At 31.6% G+C, this 18959-nt stretch overlaps 1 protein-coding gene across 2 annotated transcripts; it reads right to left on the bottom strand.

Moving 5' to 3' along the window:
- Positions 1–4343: 4343 nt before the first annotated feature.
- Positions 4344–17613, bottom strand: LOC113845946 (K(+) efflux antiporter 6). Of its 2 annotated transcripts, none has more exons than XM_027473690.1 (20): positions 17222–17613; positions 16792–16835; positions 16497–16555; positions 16322–16385; positions 16168–16229; positions 16013–16088; positions 15825–15899; positions 13051–13122; positions 12871–12954; positions 11932–12000; positions 11728–11805; positions 11495–11583; positions 8659–8755; positions 8417–8470; positions 7699–7794; positions 6689–6877; positions 6528–6605; positions 5812–5856; positions 5028–5117; positions 4344–4895 (listed from the first exon to the last, which is right to left on the bottom strand). In XM_027473690.1, exons 1-20 carry the CDS (start codon positions 17484–17486, stop codon positions 4812–4814), a joined length of 1770 nt encoding a protein of 589 aa, XP_027329491.1. In that variant the 5' UTR covers positions 17487–17613; the 3' UTR covers positions 4344–4811. The 2 variants fall into 2 exon arrangements, 1 of the variants encoding a protein (XP_027329491.1); XR_003501600.1 differs by lacking the exon at positions 4344–4895 and adding an exon at positions 5933–6043 and having other exon boundaries at positions 5033–5117; positions 17222–17598.
- Between the last annotated feature and the right edge of the window lie 1346 nt (positions 17614–18959).

The raw sequence follows: 18959 nt of genomic DNA, 5'->3' as shown, positions 1-18959 counted from the left end.
TCATGATTGAACGATAGTATAAAATAAATTACATTGTCAATGTATTTAAAAAATTTATATGAAAAATATTTCAAAAACTAAAAGTATTTTAACAATAATAGTACATTAATTTAAATTTATGAAGCTTCTCATCACTAACACACTTTTATAGACTTACAGGTTATTTTATTCCTTATTACAAAACTTTGATATATTACATCAAATTTTCAATTTGATGAATAAATTTATACAATGTGCAATTTTAACTTAGTTTTTTTAAATATAATTAAAATATTTTAAAAATATTTCAACAATTTTTTGTAAATGAAAAAGAATTTACAAATACACATAAAATACAATTATTGAAATTGATTGATATCTTTTGGTTGTAACATTTGTATACATATTTTTATATTTATATTTATATAGACAATTTTTTTTTTATAACCTGATCTTGTTTCATATGGAATAAATTCCCTTTATTAACTGCCTTTTTAATTTTATACCTAATTTTAATCCAATCTTAATTATCTTGATATTTTTAAAACAAGAATTTTAAAATTATAACACACTTAAATCATGCATATACATATTCAGATTAATATTTTAAAAATTTGATGATCATTAATAAAGTTAATATTATTATGCATATGAAAGTGACATTAACACTTTATTAGTGCATTTTAGTGAAGAATAATTTCTTGGGTACCTTCCTTGCATGCCTAGTGTGCCACTAGATGGCTTTTATATACATATAAAGGTACTTCCACAATCCTTATCAAAAGTTAATTTGTCCAATGAAAACTGAGAGGAACTTGGCTTTTTATTGCCGTCCTCAGTTTGCAATTGCAAAACATTGGGTGGGAAAGGTCCAAAAATAAAACCATGTTCTATTGTTCTTTCTTTGTGTACTAAGTGCCTTTCAAGAACTGCACATTTATGCTCATTAGCCACCATCACAATTCAGAGACGACAAGGTTAATAGGGATTGGTGATATACTACTACTATCTTTGTGTTACCTTTTGTTCTGATTTCTGGGTCACACACAAAAACACATACATATACGCGTTTCTTTGGTTGTTAGCTAGTGTTCATGTGAATGCATATATGAATGGTTTGTATGATAGTATATAATATAATACATATAACTAATTATGTAGTAGCATTTTAATTCTTGATCTAGTCATTGAGAAATGAGGGTGGGATGGAAATGCTCATTCTGTGGAAATTTGGGTCACAATTTGAGGACTTGTAACAGTCAAAGAAGGCGACTAAAACTCTTTGGAGAGCAACTTGACCTTTGTTCTTCTTCATCATCAGCATCCTTTTCTTCTTCTGCTTCACCAACATGCCTTGACATGAAAAGGAGTTTCAGCATGCATGACTACTTGCTATCTTCAGAGGCCTACATGCTTGGAGATGAAAATTCAGATAAAACATCTGAATTTGGTGGTGGCTGCCTCACGTATCAAGAACCCATGAAAGAAAAAAAGGTTATCTCGCAACTTTAACTCATCTATTATGGTGTTTGATTCTAATCAATTTTGGGTTCCTTCTAATTGAAGAGAAAGACTTTACACTTGACTATACATTACATTTGCTAAAAGTTACAAACATTTTAAAAAAATTAATTAACATGTTCATGATATTATATGTAATTTTTTTCTCGCTTGTTTTTTTACGATATTTTTTTGTATATATGTATCTTAAGAATATATTTTAAAATAAAAGAGGATAATATTTTTTTTTTCCATTTTAATGTTTGGGAAAGTTGTAGTCTTTTTTTTCTTACAATCACACATTAAGCAGAAGAGAAAAAAATTAAGAGACATGGGATATCTCATGTCTCTTAACTTAATCCCATGTCTCTTAACTTTTTTCTCTTGTTGGATGGAGCAACTGTCAGAAGGAAAAATCTTCAGCCCTAAAATATATAGGAAAGAAACGAGGTTTTAATATATTTTGTGACAGGAATGTTGATTTTTTTTCCATGATGCCTTTTTTTTTGTATGGATCTGTAAATTACATTTATATAATTATAATTACATGTTTTATATGACAAAGAAAAAAGAAAAGAAAAGGCTGATCATTAAGCTTAACTAATGAATGAATGTCTAGTAATTGAGCAAAGATTTAGGAATAGATGATTTGGAATGTTAATTTTGAGTTCTATTAATACAATTATTTTATTTGTTGATGATGAAGGATAAGGTGTAGCATGGAGTGAGGAAGAGCACAGAAAATTTGTAGAAGGAATAGAGAAGCTAGGAAAGGGTGATTGGAGAGGGATATCTAAAAGTTATGGGAGAAGAAGAACACCAACCCAAGTTGCAAGACATGCACAAAATTTTTTTTCTTCGTCAAAATAGTGTCAATAATAGAAAGCGCCGTCGTAGCCTCTTCGACGTGAGTAAATTAATTGTGCTTTTCCACACTCCATTCATACGCAGTTGCTTGCTTCAGAAACGCTAACAACATCTCGTTGAATATATTTTATAATTTCTATTTTTTTAAATGTTAAAATAATTTTTAATTAGGATGACTGTTTTAATTTTTTAAAAGATATTAATTATAAAAAATTTATTTAAAAGTGCATGTTGTTAATATTTTTTCTTATATAATCTTTATTTTTTGACCTGAAATTATTCATAGATTTATATAATATTTTATCATTCTTTCAAATTTATTTATTTTTGTTATTTTTATTATATTATATTACATGTTACATAATTTTATAATATTTTATTATTTCTTTTACACTTTTTTCATATTTTTCTTTTTCCTACATTATATATTACATGTTACATCTCTTCCCTTCTCTCTTTTTTCTAATTTCTATTTTACAAAAGGTGCGTGCATGCGCGCACGTGTGAAAAAGTGTATAATGAATACAATTTTTTAGCCTTGTTAGTTAAACAATAAATATATATTGTTTATTAAAAAATTATAATATATATATATATATATATATATATATCACAGTGGGAGTATATTAATAATATTTTCTTATTTTTTTTTAATTTTCACATTTTTGTGAGATTTTTTTTTTATATTCAAGACTTGTAATCTTTAATATCATTTAATTATGACATAACTAATTAATTAAGAAGCTTTCTTGTGTCAAGTTTTTTTATAACAATTTAAAACTAAATATCTATAACAATTTCTGATATATTCTCTCCGGTGGGAAGAGATGAAACGAACTTTGAACCGTATAATATTTGTTTTGACGCAAGTGGTCAATGTGGGACTATTCTTTCTCAGTGATCATTCAGTGAAATGGCCATCCTCTTTAACAAATTTGCATTGATGAAAGTGCAGACCCAGATCCAGAACTCAAACTTGAGGTTCCCATTCTAAAAGAGCCATGCGTGTCAGAACTTAATTCACTCTAATTTCACATTGTGCCTTCGAAGAAATGTTCTTCTTGGAAAGAACTGTAAGTTTATTGTGATTATTGAAAGACTTGAAAAGTGTAGGAAAACGTTCTTTTGACACCTCCATGAGACACACCGTATGGGGTTATGGGAGGGGAGGGGGATTATATAAATAAGTATAAATAAAAAAAATATGGTATAAATATTTTAAATAAATGTTCAAATAACGTAGCTAGAAAGAGTTAAGAGTGTATTAATTGAAATGTGAGTGAAGTGAGGATAATTGTGATTAAAGTGTTATAACCTTTTTAGATTGTGAGAAAAGTATTATAATTGTTTAGATGTAAGATGAGTGTTAAACTAGTAAATGTTACAATTCTCTTCATCAGTAGGAGAGAATAATAATCCCATTGGAGACACTGTGTCACTTCCAGCACCTGCCCGCCCATTTGTCAATTTTAAATCCCGAAACGGTATTTGAAAGCCCACACCCGGGACGCCGGGAGTCACTGTAGGGACAGTGGTGTTACTTGTTTTTCAAGTTTTATATAACTTTGATTTAGACGTTGTTGGGGTTCTTATACAAAATTCATTTTTTATAAAAAAAATGTACACAAGTTTTTAATTTTTTAAAAAAACATTTTATACTGTTATTAATATTTGTATAACGTTATTATTTCAGATTTAAATAATTTTTTAATCTTTACACATAACATATTGTTTTATTTTAGTCTTTATAAAAAAATTAAACTAGATCACAATAAAATAATACATTACATATAGAAATAATAAAAATTGTGTTATGAGTAGGAATCAAATAAAGAGTTATCAGCTAAAAACATTGCAAACAAAAAAATGGCGTTAATTATATATCAACAAAATGACAAGAGAAGGAAGCAGCTCAATCCGCATACCTCCATAACCCATAGAAAAGTGATACGACATTATAATTTATACACACTTAAAACGTATCAACTGATCTGTCCAAAACATGCAAATTGAATTAGATATACAAAGCCCAGCCACACAACGGATGGCACGGATGCTAAAAGGAAAATTTTGATACATTTAAAATTAAGCATCCAGAAATAAGGCCAATGACTGTTCAAAATACATAGCAGAAACCATATCATACATTTATGAGCGTCCCCAGCCAAAAAGAAGAAAAAACAAATGAATGTAGAGTTCTGGAGAGAATATCTTCAACATAGCTTCGTATGTAGGTCTTGTCTGTTTTCTTTCACTCTTTTATCCTTCCTCTCTCTTGTTCCCATTTTTGGGGTTAAGATGAGTTGCCTTGGTTAATATTTGGTCAGTTTGGTTGGAACTATCCATCATGGAATAGGTTTGGATGATTCAAGAAAATTTTGTCAGATCAAATTCTTTTCAATAACACTTGGAAAACCCTGTCAAATCTAACGTCATGCAAAAATGGAGCTCCCTTTGTGCAGTGATTAAGAATCATGAGATTCTTGGTCCATCAAAATTATCCGCTGCTTACCACTCTCTGAGCGGAGATTATCTAGCTTGTATCCAATCTACGTTCAGAAGACAAAGACAAAAGATCTTCAGAATAAAGAAATAAAAGATTAGGGCAAAGAAATCACGCGTACACACTGACTTTCAGACATAAGAGAAGTCATACAATTCTCAGAAAGACAGGTGATTACCTCCACTGAACTGTCAGGAGAGAACCACCTCAGTAGCACACCAAGATGCACAACCGCAGGAATTAGCTTGAAAAGTAGAGGAGTTGTTACCTGCAGAAATGGGCTCAGAAATTATAAATGGAATTATTTATTACTACATAATGATAGTCGTATTACTGACTTCATATCATGGAAACTGATTGCAGCTTATGACCTTGAATTTCATGTTATTCACAGATACCAAGTGAACTTCTTGTTTAAGTAACCAAGTGCAGCTTAGAAGAATTTATCCCACAACAAAGTTTGCCTCGCATTCATTTTTTTGTTATCAAAAATAATTGAAAGATGGACGTTTTTATTGGGCTCTAGCCATTTCTATGCACTGTCTCAAGGTTATCAGCTAAATGTGTGCATTATCAAGATCATTGCATTTCAAGATCTGTATCCCCTAAAACTATCCCTGCAACTTGAATAACCACAAGGATTTTACATATCCGCTACCTGGACTGTCATATCATCCATCATATGGGAGCACGGGACCATAAAAAATAGTCACAAAAGCTAATTTAAGGATTGTTGTCCCCCAACTTATCTTTCAGCAAAAAGAAAGAGAAATGTTAACATCCTACTGTGCCAAAAATAAATGATGAAGGTTAAGGCCGGAATCTCCATTCAGAATAAAGTTCAGATAGATTTGATCCTTGAACCTCCAACATGGATCAAAGACAAAATAAAGCTAGGAAGACCGTGGATCAGTTATGGAACTTAGTAACTGTTAATTCAGTAAAATGAAAAATTTTCATACCAGACTAAGAGCTGTGGTCCCAAGAAGCAGCAAATATAGTTTACCCTGAAATTAATCAAATATTAGAATTCATAATGCATAAACCTTTCAAATTTAAGCTTCAACTTTCAAGTTATATCACCGAGTAGGAGTGAAAGTCAGTTGAGCTGAGTTGAACCGAACTAGGCCTAGTTCAAGCTTCGCTCAATATGAAATTGAGCCTACTTTCTTAGTTCACCTAAAAGCTCACAAACTACTTTAGTTTAATGAGTCAATATCAAGCTTTGTACTAAATATTAATTGAATATTTTAAGCTCAAATTGGTAACTTTATGCAATCTTTTTGTCCATATATTTAATTATAAAACAATTGTCAAACCAGAGATAAAATTAAATGGTAATATTTATTAAATTAAAGTATAATAATAACTTTTGATATTATTTAAAATGTATTTTTATATTTTATATACCAGGTCAGCTGTTGAGCTGATGAGTCGGACATGTAAAAGCTTAGGCTAGGTTTGATTACCAAAATTTTCAACTCATTGAATTGTCAATGAACCAAGCTACATGCAGGCTCACCAGTTAGTTAGCTTGGCCCCCCTCTAGTTCTAGCCCTTTCACCAAGTCTCAGTTCAATCAATTTAGCAATGACATTGTCATTTTTATTTTCATGGTCAACTTTAGAAACTTGATCACTTAATCACCATTGCTAGATAAATCTTTTCTGTCACTAACCTCAACTAGATGAAGATTAGAAGCACGACTGAGAAGAACAAAAGCAAATTCTCCTATCTGTGCCATCGACATTCCAACCTATACAAGCATGATTCAAGGTTCCTCAATCACTAAGATGGGGGAAAAACAGCATCATAACCCACATTATGAATAAAGCTTACAAGTATTGAAGTCTTGTGATTGTAACCAAATCCTTTCACAACAGAAGCAATTATGATTGTTTTAATAACGATCACCAAAATTACGGATGCTACCAAAATATCAACATGGTTCCAGAGAAAATGAACATGAATCAGCATTCCGATGCTGGCAAGGAAAAGAGCAGCAAAAAGATTGCGAATAGGTTCAATCTGCAAAATAAATGAATAAGAGGGGTTAAATTTCTTCCATAAACCTATCTTACCATCAAGTTATTCCAGACTTCCAGTTAAGAGTTTAGGTTCATGAAATAGTCACAAAATTTGTCAATGTTCATTTGACAAATGGGAAAATCTCCAGTCAATAAAGGAAAAAAAATCAATTGCCATATATGAAGAATTCAGATCAAAAGACCAAGGAATGTGCTTGGATCTCATTTAAAAATTGTCCACCACATGCTGAAAAAATAATAATAAAATTGCAAACTAATACTAAAAGAAACCAATATAGCATTTTCACCCATTACCTTGTACTCCTTTGCGAGGAGGATGATAAGAGTACACAATCTAATAATACAAATATTTTGAATCTGCACACGTTTGAATACATAGAGCTACATTTATTGAAATAAATTGGACCTAAATCCCAAAAGCTAGCTAAAGGGGGAAGAATTGCTCAAGTCCTTAGAAGCACTACTTTAGCCATATATGATATATCTAACGAGACATCTTAACACTCCCCTCACACCTGAAACTGGATATTTGGAGTGTGAAGTTTGTGAGACTTAGCCTAACATTACAACTGAATAGGATTTTGATACCATATTTGAAATAAATCAGACCTAAGTAAACCCCGAAACTAGATTGGGAAAGGGGGGAGGGGGGGGGAGGATTGTCCAGGTCTTATAAGAATTATTTTAGCCATATTTCTTGGTGATATAGGACATCTTAACAACATCAATGCATGTCAACTGTCAGTTGATATTCATGTCTATGCATTCACAAAAATATCTGCACAATTTTTGTAGTCTTACTTGCTCTAGTGTATGTTGAGCCAGATCAGTGGTTGCAATCATCACTCCAGCAGCAAAGGAACCTAGTTCTAGACTTAGTCCCAGCTTATCACTACACTGCAAATATAAAACCAATCAGATACAAAAGATTGTGCTAAACCAGTAAGGTAATCAAGCAACAGAACAAGCATATATTTTATGAAGACAATTACAGATATCTAGATGCATAACAAATGATAAAGGAGAAGTACTGGAGGCCTTTATGCATAAAAGCAAGAAAAAACAAGTCTCAAAACACAATGACTATTATGTGTAATCAAAGATTCCTTTTAAAAAGTTTCCTTTTAGTAAATCTGATTCCTTTTAACCATTTCAAAAGTTTCTAAGTGAATTTATTTTCTAAATAATCAAAGATTCCTTTTAGTAAATCTGATTCCAAGGATCCAGCAAGCCAGTATAGATACTTTCTGATGGGTTCAAAATAATAAAGATTTGTCATTGTAATTAAGTATGTAGATATTAAGGAGGTAGAGCATACGGATATTTTCAAATAATTAACATCAAATGATGGGCAAAAAGTGCTAATTTAGTGCTCATTATCATACCCTGTGAAAACATAATGAAGTACAGCAAATAATCAAGTATCTTTATGCATTTTTTTGCATATAAAAAACAAATAAAAAACAAAGCATTTCACAGAGAGTAATTTAGGCAGGTGATTATTAGGAAGGGAACAAACCCAGGCTACTAGCAAGCAGAATGCAACTGACGCCAATTGATAGAGTTCATTTGTCTGCACAAACAAGGTGATTAACATTTAACAGTCAGAAAAATGTATACCCATAAGAAGGAAATAGCTAAAGAACCAAATTAAAAATTTCCAACTTAATTTCACCATCCCTATCTTTATTGTTGAGAAGTAAACAAGTAAGCACTTCCACAGATAAGATTTTGTCATTAAAGTGGGACAACAAGATGAACCTGTGATGATAGGCTTATCATCAGTTTAAGCAACCACGGAAGGCAAGTGCGAGACAATATTGACAGAACAGAGAGGAATGCAATCAATGTCACCAACCTGGATTAGGAAAGAACGATGATGTTATGTCAGATAAAGCTATAGGGTACACATTAAGTAAAATCTTTCATTGACTGCCAACGGACAGAGTGCATTTGAATATATCAGCCCAGTGCTGAGCTCAAAAAACTGACTAAAACACCATTCAGTCATTAGAATTGAGTCAAACCAATTTTTCTATTGAAAAAAATGCCCAAAAGTAAAGCTCACTGAATGCTTATCAAGGAGTGTTCAGTGACACTGAGTGTTAGGATTCCAGTTCAAGGTATTGGACTTGAGTCCCACATTGGAAGTATGGGATTTAAGTGCAGGGTGACTTTGGACTCTCCAACTACAACAATTGTGGTATGGTTTTTCAAAAGTTCTTATCAATTGGTATCAAAACCTTATACTAGGTCTTCCAGCTGCAAATGAGTTGCACAAGTGGTGATGCCAGCATTACGGTGGTCGTTCAAGACTAGTTAAAAGCAACGTTGTTAAGATCGAAATTCTACCTATGATCGAAAGGAAAGTAAAAATTGAATAAGATAGATCATAAGATCCTACTAAATATGTAAAACTATACTCAAACATATATATAAACATAAAAAATAACAGAGATAAAAAATTAATATCTAAATCACATAATTTAATTAAACATAAACTTAAAAGTCCTAGATTTAATATTCAATAAAAAACATAATTAGTCAAACTAGCCATGGAGAAACAAGAGAACACAAAATACAATACAAATGGAACATTTTTTTTTAAATTAAAAATATCAACAAGAAAAGTTATCCAACTTTAATTGTACGGAAAGTACTTTGCAATAAATAATACTGAAGTATTAGCTGTAGTTAATAGTGTTTGGATTTATAGTTGGATAGATGAAACTTAGGCGCTTATAATGTTTAATAGATTTTCTATAAAATTTGATATTCAATTTTTAAAAAATTGTTAAAAAATTATTTTATACCATTTTACATAACAATAAGTTAATAATGTTTTATTACAATATTTTATTTTAATAAATAATATATTATTAATAAAGTTGAAAATTAATTTTAGGTAGTAACACAATTAAAATGTTTATTTAAATTAACCTCACTCATAGATTTATATTGAAAAGTGTAATTTTATCAAGAGATATAAAAATTCATTTCTAGTGCCAAACACGAACCAAAACTGAAACTGCAGCTAGCTCACGAAGTATCCAGAGAACAGAAAACACCCAGGAAATGCAAACCACCAGATGAAACAGGCGAACAACAGCTCATGAAGCATCAAAACAGAAAACGCAAACCACTCATGTCCAGGGAATGCGAACACCACGCCCAGAGAACACAGACCACCCACAAAGAAGCACACCTAGAGATGTGAACCACCCACGCACAAGCACAAACACGAAGAAGATGCAGTCACGCAGGAAGTGGTCACCGCATGCAATATGGTTCCAACAGTATAAGCAGGTCAAAAATTAATGGGAAACGGGTTACTTTATAAACGGGTCATTATATCTGACCCGAACATCGGGATCAAATCAGATCCTAGATCCCACGATCTTACAGGAAAAGATCACAATCCCGAGCGATCTTGGCTGACTCCAATCCTGTTTGTGATCCAGATCGTGGAGGCTGAGCAAAATCGTGCAATCTCGCAATTAAGATTGCAATCTTGACAACATTGGTTAAAAGGGCTAGTACATAGTTGACCCGCTCAAGTGTCAGGGCTGTAACGTGTGGTGGGATGTTAGGATCCCAATTGCAAGGTATGAGGCTTGAGTGTCACATGAGAAGTATGAGATTCTAGTGTGGGGTTTATTAGACTTTGGGCTTTCCAATTCCGATGGTTAACTATTTTTTATATGGTTCTCCTCAGGTTCTTATCACTGAGTTAGGAAGCCTACAGTTACAAAGGTGTATTATAGGAGAGACAGAAGAGAAGAGGATCAAGACCGAATATTAGTTATGTTGACCGTGTTTGGGAAAATAACCAACTGCTGATGTGGACACATGCAATGAGAGGAGTAAGGGCAGAATTAGTTAGTAGGGAAGGAAAAGAGAGTGAGGAGGGACCAGAATTGAGGTATGAAAGGAGTGAACAAGGGAAATGGGTGGGAGAGACCAGGCATTCTTGAATAGCAAAGGCTATCTTGTTCACTGCATTTTCTCATTTCATAATAGTAAACCATTTTATCAATATAATGTCAGTGTGTTGATATCATACAGTTTATATTCATCTTTATGTATGTGTCTGATTCAGTTCCAGTAATCCTAGCTATTATAATATTAATAATGTATAAGGACCTTCAAGTCCTTTACTACTTTTAAAAATGACAACTTAGGTTCCATTTTCTCGCTTTAGATGATGGATTGTAACTTTAGCCTCTATTGACTATTACTTTATTGTTTAACAGTTGCAGCAATAAATACTTTCCTCTATCCTTCTCAAGAACATCAACTTGTGGTCTGTTTGGTTTGAGTGAAGTTCAACATATTATTTCACCTTTTTCCATTTTTTTTTCTATTTTTTAATTTGAATTTTGATTATGCAATACATATATGGATTATGGACACTATGTTTTCAATTGTACATAAAATTTAAGCACAAAATTTATGAAAAACTTATTCTATAATCATATATTTTCAAAGACAAAAACACATGAATTTGTCTAAATTGTACTCAGGCAAGTCAAAATGAGAAGAAAAACAACCAACACTGAATATGTAATGGAGAGGAATCCTGAAGTTCTATACTTACAGTTTGGTCATTGATAACACTCCTTGGAAAACACCTGAGGTGCCACCCAGAACTGGAAGCAATGCAAAGAGCAATCCAACAGCACAATCCTTTGAGCAAAAAGAAATTCACGAGGCTTAATAGAACATTCAATTGGTATTTATCGTTTATATAAGAAAAATAATGAAGAAAGAATAAGACATGAAAAAGTAAAAGAAAAGGTTTCATTAAACAAGCAACAACTGGCAAAGTACCTGCAAAATAAGGGTCCCAATTGTGACTTGTCCATGAAGGGCATTAGTGGTGTTCTTTTCCATCAAAAACTTCAAGACCTAAATAAAAAAATGTGAATAAGAAACAAAAATTTTATCACATGCCCACAAGTACAAAAGGATGCACGATGCATCTGCATTTTAAAAATGGTATGGAATCAGGTTAGTTATCTTATGTTGATATACCACTGCTGTTGAAGACATGGAAAGGAAAGCACCAACAAAAACCCCTTCTGAAGCTTTACCACCACATAACTGCAAAATAGCATTCAATCAGAGTTTGATATGGCAAAGTGTACTGATGTAAAAGATATTTAAAATAACACTTTGCCTGCCCATAAACATCCACCAAAACTGCAACATCACCAAGCAATTAAATTATAAAGGAGATATCAGAACAAGATAAAGAGACAAAATGAACACAACTTCCTTTTGATTAAATAGTTATGTTTATCTAGTACTCTTTAGGCTCTGAAGTCTAGAAATAAAAATACATACATTTTAATGGTACATTTTTGCCCCTTCTATGTCACTGGTAAATGCTAATTGAAGTCAAGTTAGACAACTTTTTTCTACTAGCACCAAACATGATGGATCTTGTAAAATAAGAAAGAGAATATGTTGCCAAAGATAAGAAATTCAGAAAGACAGATGAGATAAATTAGAATGTAGAAACTCATATTTGGCCTTTGGCTATTATCCATGAATCATTTCCACTATACAAGTACCCGAGAGCAATTTCAACCTACCAAATTTGTCATCCTTGGGGACTTTCCAAGTGGAATTTGGTTTTTCCAAAATCTACTTAATTAAGGAGAAACTTTTCATTCAATCAACATGCACACTAAATTTAAGATTAAAAAGATGAAATTTACTATTAGCTTTGAAAATCAGTACTTCTCTTTATTCAAAAATGATAAGAGAGATAGATGATGAAATTAATAGATGAGGTGACAACCAAGACAGATTAATCTCACATATGGCATTATTGCACAGAGGACAATAACATGATCCAAACATTACTTGTTTGTGATTTGCATTCCACATTAATATATAAAATAATATAAGAATAATAAACAAGAAAAAACTTCAGAAATAGGGCAAATCACAGTTATAAAAACATACCGACACAGTAAGTCCACACATGCACATAAATAGAAAGATCTGAAGTAGGCCTCCAAGAACAGCAACAGCTCGAACAACTCGAAGCTGCAATCATATAGATAAAAAGCAGAGTAATCAAAGCTAATTGCAACAAAAACAGGAACAGAAGAAAGAAGGGAAGAAAACAGAAAAATAAGCAACCTTTGTTGTAGAGAACTCCAGGCCCAATGCAAACAGAAGAAATATTACACCAAATTGTGCCACTGTTTCCACCTACATATTTGAACAAATTGCTCTCAAACTTCAACAGGTCTTACTATGTCAATGATAAGTCCATATTTTGATATATTTTATGACCTATATTTATATACTTAAACTATTTTATATATATTTACACTAATTATGCTATTAATTGTGCAGTTTAACTGAAAATTATTATCAGTGCATTATAGAAATATTTTGAATAAAAATTAGAAAATTTTAACCCTTGGATGTGCTTTGTGAATGTGAATTTGAATTTTGAATTTAAAAATTAAATTTAGATAAAGATTTAGATATAAAAATTTGGAGCAGTTTTCAGTTAAGATTTTGATTATGGATAAAATCAATTTGAAAAAATATAGCTCAACCGACCAGAAACTTAGGGCACATCCTATATAAAAAAGCCTAATGCTCTACACTTGACACACTTTTTCCACTTCATTTGACACACCATCTTCCCTTTCTTAGTTCTTACTCACTTCACCATTGAGAGTTATCAGAGATCATTGGCAAAGACGACAAACTCCTTCGGAGTAGGAGCGAGTGATTGAGCACTCCCTTAGAGAACGAGAACTCTTTTCATCTTTTTCCCTTTCAGGTTTCTCTTGTTTGAATTCTCCTTTATGTTTTACGGATTCATTCATCATGTTTTTTGTTGTAAATTTCATTATGAGTAACTAAATCCATAATTAAGGCTATGGAGGATTCTATTGCATACTTTGTGGAATTTTTACTTTTAATATCGGTATTGATTTTATTTTATTGTTTAATTTTTATCCTATTGAATCATATTGTGCATGTTAAGAATTGATCACCCTTAACATTCTATAATTAATTGCATTATAGACGATCATACCACGTGTAATTAATGAAACTATAGAATAAAACGAGATAAGCGGTTAGGTTAATCACACTTAATTCATCTTTTTTAACCGTTATTGAATTAAGAAACTCATAAGGTCTATATGTTTTCTCAACTATTTGCCTTGCATGAACATTGTGGGTGATTGCTCAGAAAAAAAAATATTAAAATTGCATGATCATTGAGTGTTAATAGAACAAGTATAAGTAGTTGACAAATATTCGAATATCAATACAGGATTAAAATAATTAGAACATAAAGAAGTGTAAAAGATGAAATCATAAGTCATAGGCTTATCTCATTTGATTTCTCTCATACGTTGCATTATTGTTCTTTTCAATTAATTGTTAACATTAAGTCTTGTTTTTAATCCATCACACTCTTTTTGCGTTTAAACAATCGAATTAAGGTATTTTTGGTATTTAAAAATAATCTTTGTGGGACGATAACTTGAGAACTTTTTTTTTTAAAAACTCTTTTATTACTTTTTAACGGGTATACTTACCCACAAACAAGATAAGCTTTTGGCAGAGTTGGTCTTGGACATAATATCAGAGTCTATGATCAAGTGGTTAGGAATTTAATTTTTTAAGTTAAAATTTAGCACCAGATATAGTGGGCCTATGCATTATCAATGTTTTGAGCCCAAATGGCTGTTGCAAGAGGAAGTGCATTAAGAGATATAAAATCAATCTTGGGTCTATACGTAAGAGCTTAAGTTTCAGGAGTGTTGGACTTGGTCAAAATATTTGTTAGGATTCCTAAATTTTACGAATTATTGTTATTTTTTTGAATTTTGCTTTCTTTCTTTTGAATAAGTAGTTTCCTATTTTAACTGGGATCTTCCTTTTAATTATTGTACAGTTGTATTTTCCTTTGATTATGTTTTATCCAATTTTAATTAGGGATTAGAACTATACATTACATATGTTGTACGGTTATTTCGTATGGAATAAAATTAGTTTCATTGGAGGACATAAAGATCAAAGTGATCGCCCTATAGAATTGTAGGGTTCATATCAATCAAGGAAGAAAGTTCAAACAATGGCTTTTGACAAGGCTTGGGCCAATCAACTTGCAACCATTAAAAGAAATATAGCTTGATGAGAAGATTAAAGTGTCAAAGTTACTGATATCTCAAACTATTTGTGATTCTATAAGCCACAAACAGAAAGAGGGTAACTGAACCTTTACATGAAGAAGGAAATCCTTGGGACAGGGAGGAGATAATAACTATGTCTTTTAACATATGTATTTTTGTTTTTCGACAACAACATCGAGGGTTGAATTTCCTCATTGGAAAAGCAGAGAACTTATGGGGTGGATCTTTAGTGATGAAAGTAAATATAATTTCTAAAATTTACGGATACTAACCATATCTACCATATTTAGATGCAAGGTTAGAAGGAATATTTGTTAGAATAAAGTAATATTAATATGCTGTTAGTCAAGTTGGTCAAGTGGAGTAAAGTGTAAATTTGGTTGGGGATATTAAGTGAAGTATCATTCTAGAATTCCGCAATAACTTGCAAAGATTGAAAATTACCATGTTAATTTTCAGTGTGAAGTATAGGACACAACTTTTGTACTTAAGGAATATTTTTTCCAATACCTTTATCATCTGATAAGATAACATTTACAATCTAAGTTCAGGCTTGCACATACCATACCAAAGCCTTTCAATAAGTGCTGTTACTCATGAGTTGTCTTTTCACAAATATAAAAATTTACAAAAATGAAATCCAACTGAACTGAACTGTACAAGTATACCACCAAAAAAACAAAAGAAAGACTTTTTTTAGGGATAAAAAAGAAGATAATATAAAAGCAATCAATTACTGTTTTCAGATACCTGCACCATTTCGCTGATGAAGTTAAAGCCACCAGGTCCAACTATGGAGCCAGCTAGAAGATATCCGGTAATGACCTGCCATGTTATACTTTGAGGTAAATGCTACGAGAGATTTGACAGAAATTATACTATAATAGATTTGAAGATTGCATTTATCATGAATGAAGTTAGAACAAGAATGTTCAGACCGGTTGTCCAGCAAAAGCAAATGCAACACCACCACAAGTTGCCGAAACAATAGCAACGACCAGGTCTGAAATCAATCTATATGGCAATAATGAAGGAACTTGTAAGTACTAAAATCTTTTAGCACTGAAAAGCATAACAAGCAAAATAAATTTACCGTAAATCTAGCTGGAGCACTGGATACTTGGATTTGAAGTTAGAAATGATGAAGACATTGTCCTGAAAGAAGATGCATAATTCACACACTTGAAATCGACAAAACTCAACTGAATGTTAGCAAAAAGAAGAAACCTAATACTGCACTGTCTCACCCTTCGATCTATCAACATTGGGGTATCCTCAGCTCTATTGAATACATGATGCAGTTGAAATGACCTACCAGTTTAGAAAAGCACACTTAATCAGTACATCGAAACAAAAATTATGTACAAAATGCACCAAATCGGACAACCAATCCAAGTAGAAGGTAAAACTCAAAATAAGTACTTTTCATCTTTTGTGTCATTCTTGTTTGGCTTGACTCTGGCCACGGTTTCCAGAACAGCCTGATCCACGAACAAGGCAAGAGTAACTCAACATAGCATCACACTCAGGGAATTACGTAATATACTGATACCAGGGATGCATATTGATAGGAGAACAAGACCAGATTCACAACTAACTATAAGCTCGGAAGTCCAAACAGAGTGAGATTAAAACCTTTCCATGCAAAGCACCTCAATCGTGCCATTAAAGTTTAACACTTCTAATTTTAAATCAAGGCTCAAGGTACTAGACCAACCTGTTGTTCTGCTACACTGTTGTTGAAACTTCCCGCATCAGCTGCTGCTAGCACAGAAGAAACAAAAGAAGAAGAATATAAACGTTAAAATAGGTTTCGAAATACTTCATTTCTAATCCTATTTGCTAATTTAAGTATAGGCAAAATAAGAAACGAATTCCTAAAACAAAGGCCAAAAGAAAACGAAATAGAATCACAAGATGCAGCACTATGGTTCAAGTAACATGAATTTCGATGAATCTAGCATTTAACAAGGATTTATGTACACAGATCAGGAATCAGGATCAAAACAAAACCCTACGCGTGCGCACGTGCATCGTTCGCAACAAACGGTAAATCACAATTTCAGTTTCTTAGTTACTAAACAAACAGACCGAAGCAAGAACCGGAGAATTGAATGCAAGAGAAGAAGAATCTAGAATTGAGGAACCTTCGTTTTGGTCGTTTTCGGTGAACTCATGCTCCAGCGCTCGATCAATCATGTCGGCAAAGCTACCTTCCCTAGGCCTCGAAAGAGAGACGTTGGACTCGGTAGCGTTGACGAGTTCGACCCGATCCGACTCAGCGGGTCGAATAGCGAGCGAGGAAGAAGGTAACAGAAGAAGCGAGTGGAAGAGAAGAAGCACCACTGGCACAAGCACCAAGCGACTGTCACCAAATGATGGTGACGGCGAGGGTGATCTTCCTCTCGACATTGCTTCGCCGGCGCACGTTAGCGACTAACAGTGACGGCGGTGACCGTTCGCCGGCGTTGCGTGACGGCGATGTTCTCCGAAGAGAAAGAGAGAGAGAGAGAGAGAGGAAGTTGAGAAGTGAGAAGAGGGAGGACCAAGGAAGACAATGAGTGAGGTGAAGTGGTTATTGGTGAAGGGTCAAGTTGCGGTCGTTCATTAATTATTTTTCTCATTATTATTATTATTATTATTACCATTTTTATAACATGTGTCATGAAACATACTATAAAAATAAAAAATGTATGTAGAGTAAGTTTTATTAAAAACTATTTTTTTTAATTTTTGTATTTAAAAAATATTAAATTTTTTAATAAAATCTCTTATTTATCAATATTTTATTATGTATTATTAAACACTTTATAAAAATTGTTATTATTATTGTAATTATCGTGGGACTTCCTGTCCTTTTATCGATGGTACCCTTTGCTTTCCTTGATTTTGCTTCTTTTTTTTTTTAAACCACTTCCCTTCTTGCATCTTTTATTTTATTGAGTGAATCCTTCCTTTCTTACATCTCCTGTATTTAAACGGGTTTAATTTATAGGAACTCTGTCACGTATTCATGTATCAACACATTTTTTAAAATTTTGAATGAAATAAATGCTTTTTAATAAACTATATTATTTTAAGATTTAAAATTAATTTTAGAGACTGATATTAATAAAGCAATATTTTGATAAGAAAATAAAATGTTATGTTTGATTTTATTAAGTAATTTGAATTTACTTTTATTAAAAAATTAAGACGATATTTCACTCCATAGTAAAAAATATATATAATAAAAGTATATCGTTAACATTTTCTTAAATTTTTATGTTATAATATTATTTAATAAACATATAAATATAAATATATTCAAAAATGCTTTAAAAATTCTTTTCATAAATCTAGTATGAAAAAAGAGAGAGAGAGATCAATGTAGTAATTTTTATTAAAGCATTCAAGTGTAGTTTAAAAAAAAATTAAAGACTAGGAAATATTTTCATGGTAAAATATCTCAATTTTGATTCTCCTTAATGGTTCATAACTGTTACTAGCATGAGAATAAAGTAGAAATAACTATTTTATTTCTCATTATACACAAATTGATAAAATTAAGATTATTTATAATAGTAAATAATAAAAGCAACAAAAAAAACCAAGATTTTATTGATAATTTTATTAAAAATACATTTACATAATAAACTATTTTTATTTAATTCTTAAAATTGTTATAAGATTAATTTTATAATATAAAAATGCATTAAATATAGTATATGAAAGGAGAAATATGTTTAAACTTGTGAAGGACCACCGTTTTGTAAAAATAAAAACTTAAATTAAAAAATAAATGAATAATATTTATATTATATTTTGTAATATGATAATACATATTAAATTTTAAATATTACTCTTTAAAAAAATCAATCACGACAAAATCTCTATAATAAATTA

Source organism: Abrus precatorius, unplaced genomic scaffold (genome assembly GCF_003935025.1).
Source record: "Abrus precatorius isolate BTA unplaced genomic scaffold, Abrus_2018 Scaffold8, whole genome shotgun sequence".
In the NCBI taxonomy this organism is placed as follows: domain Eukaryota; kingdom Viridiplantae; phylum Streptophyta; class Magnoliopsida; order Fabales; family Fabaceae; genus Abrus; species Abrus precatorius.
Note: the sequence above shows the minus strand (reverse complement) of the source record. Positions and strands in the feature narration are given on the sequence as shown.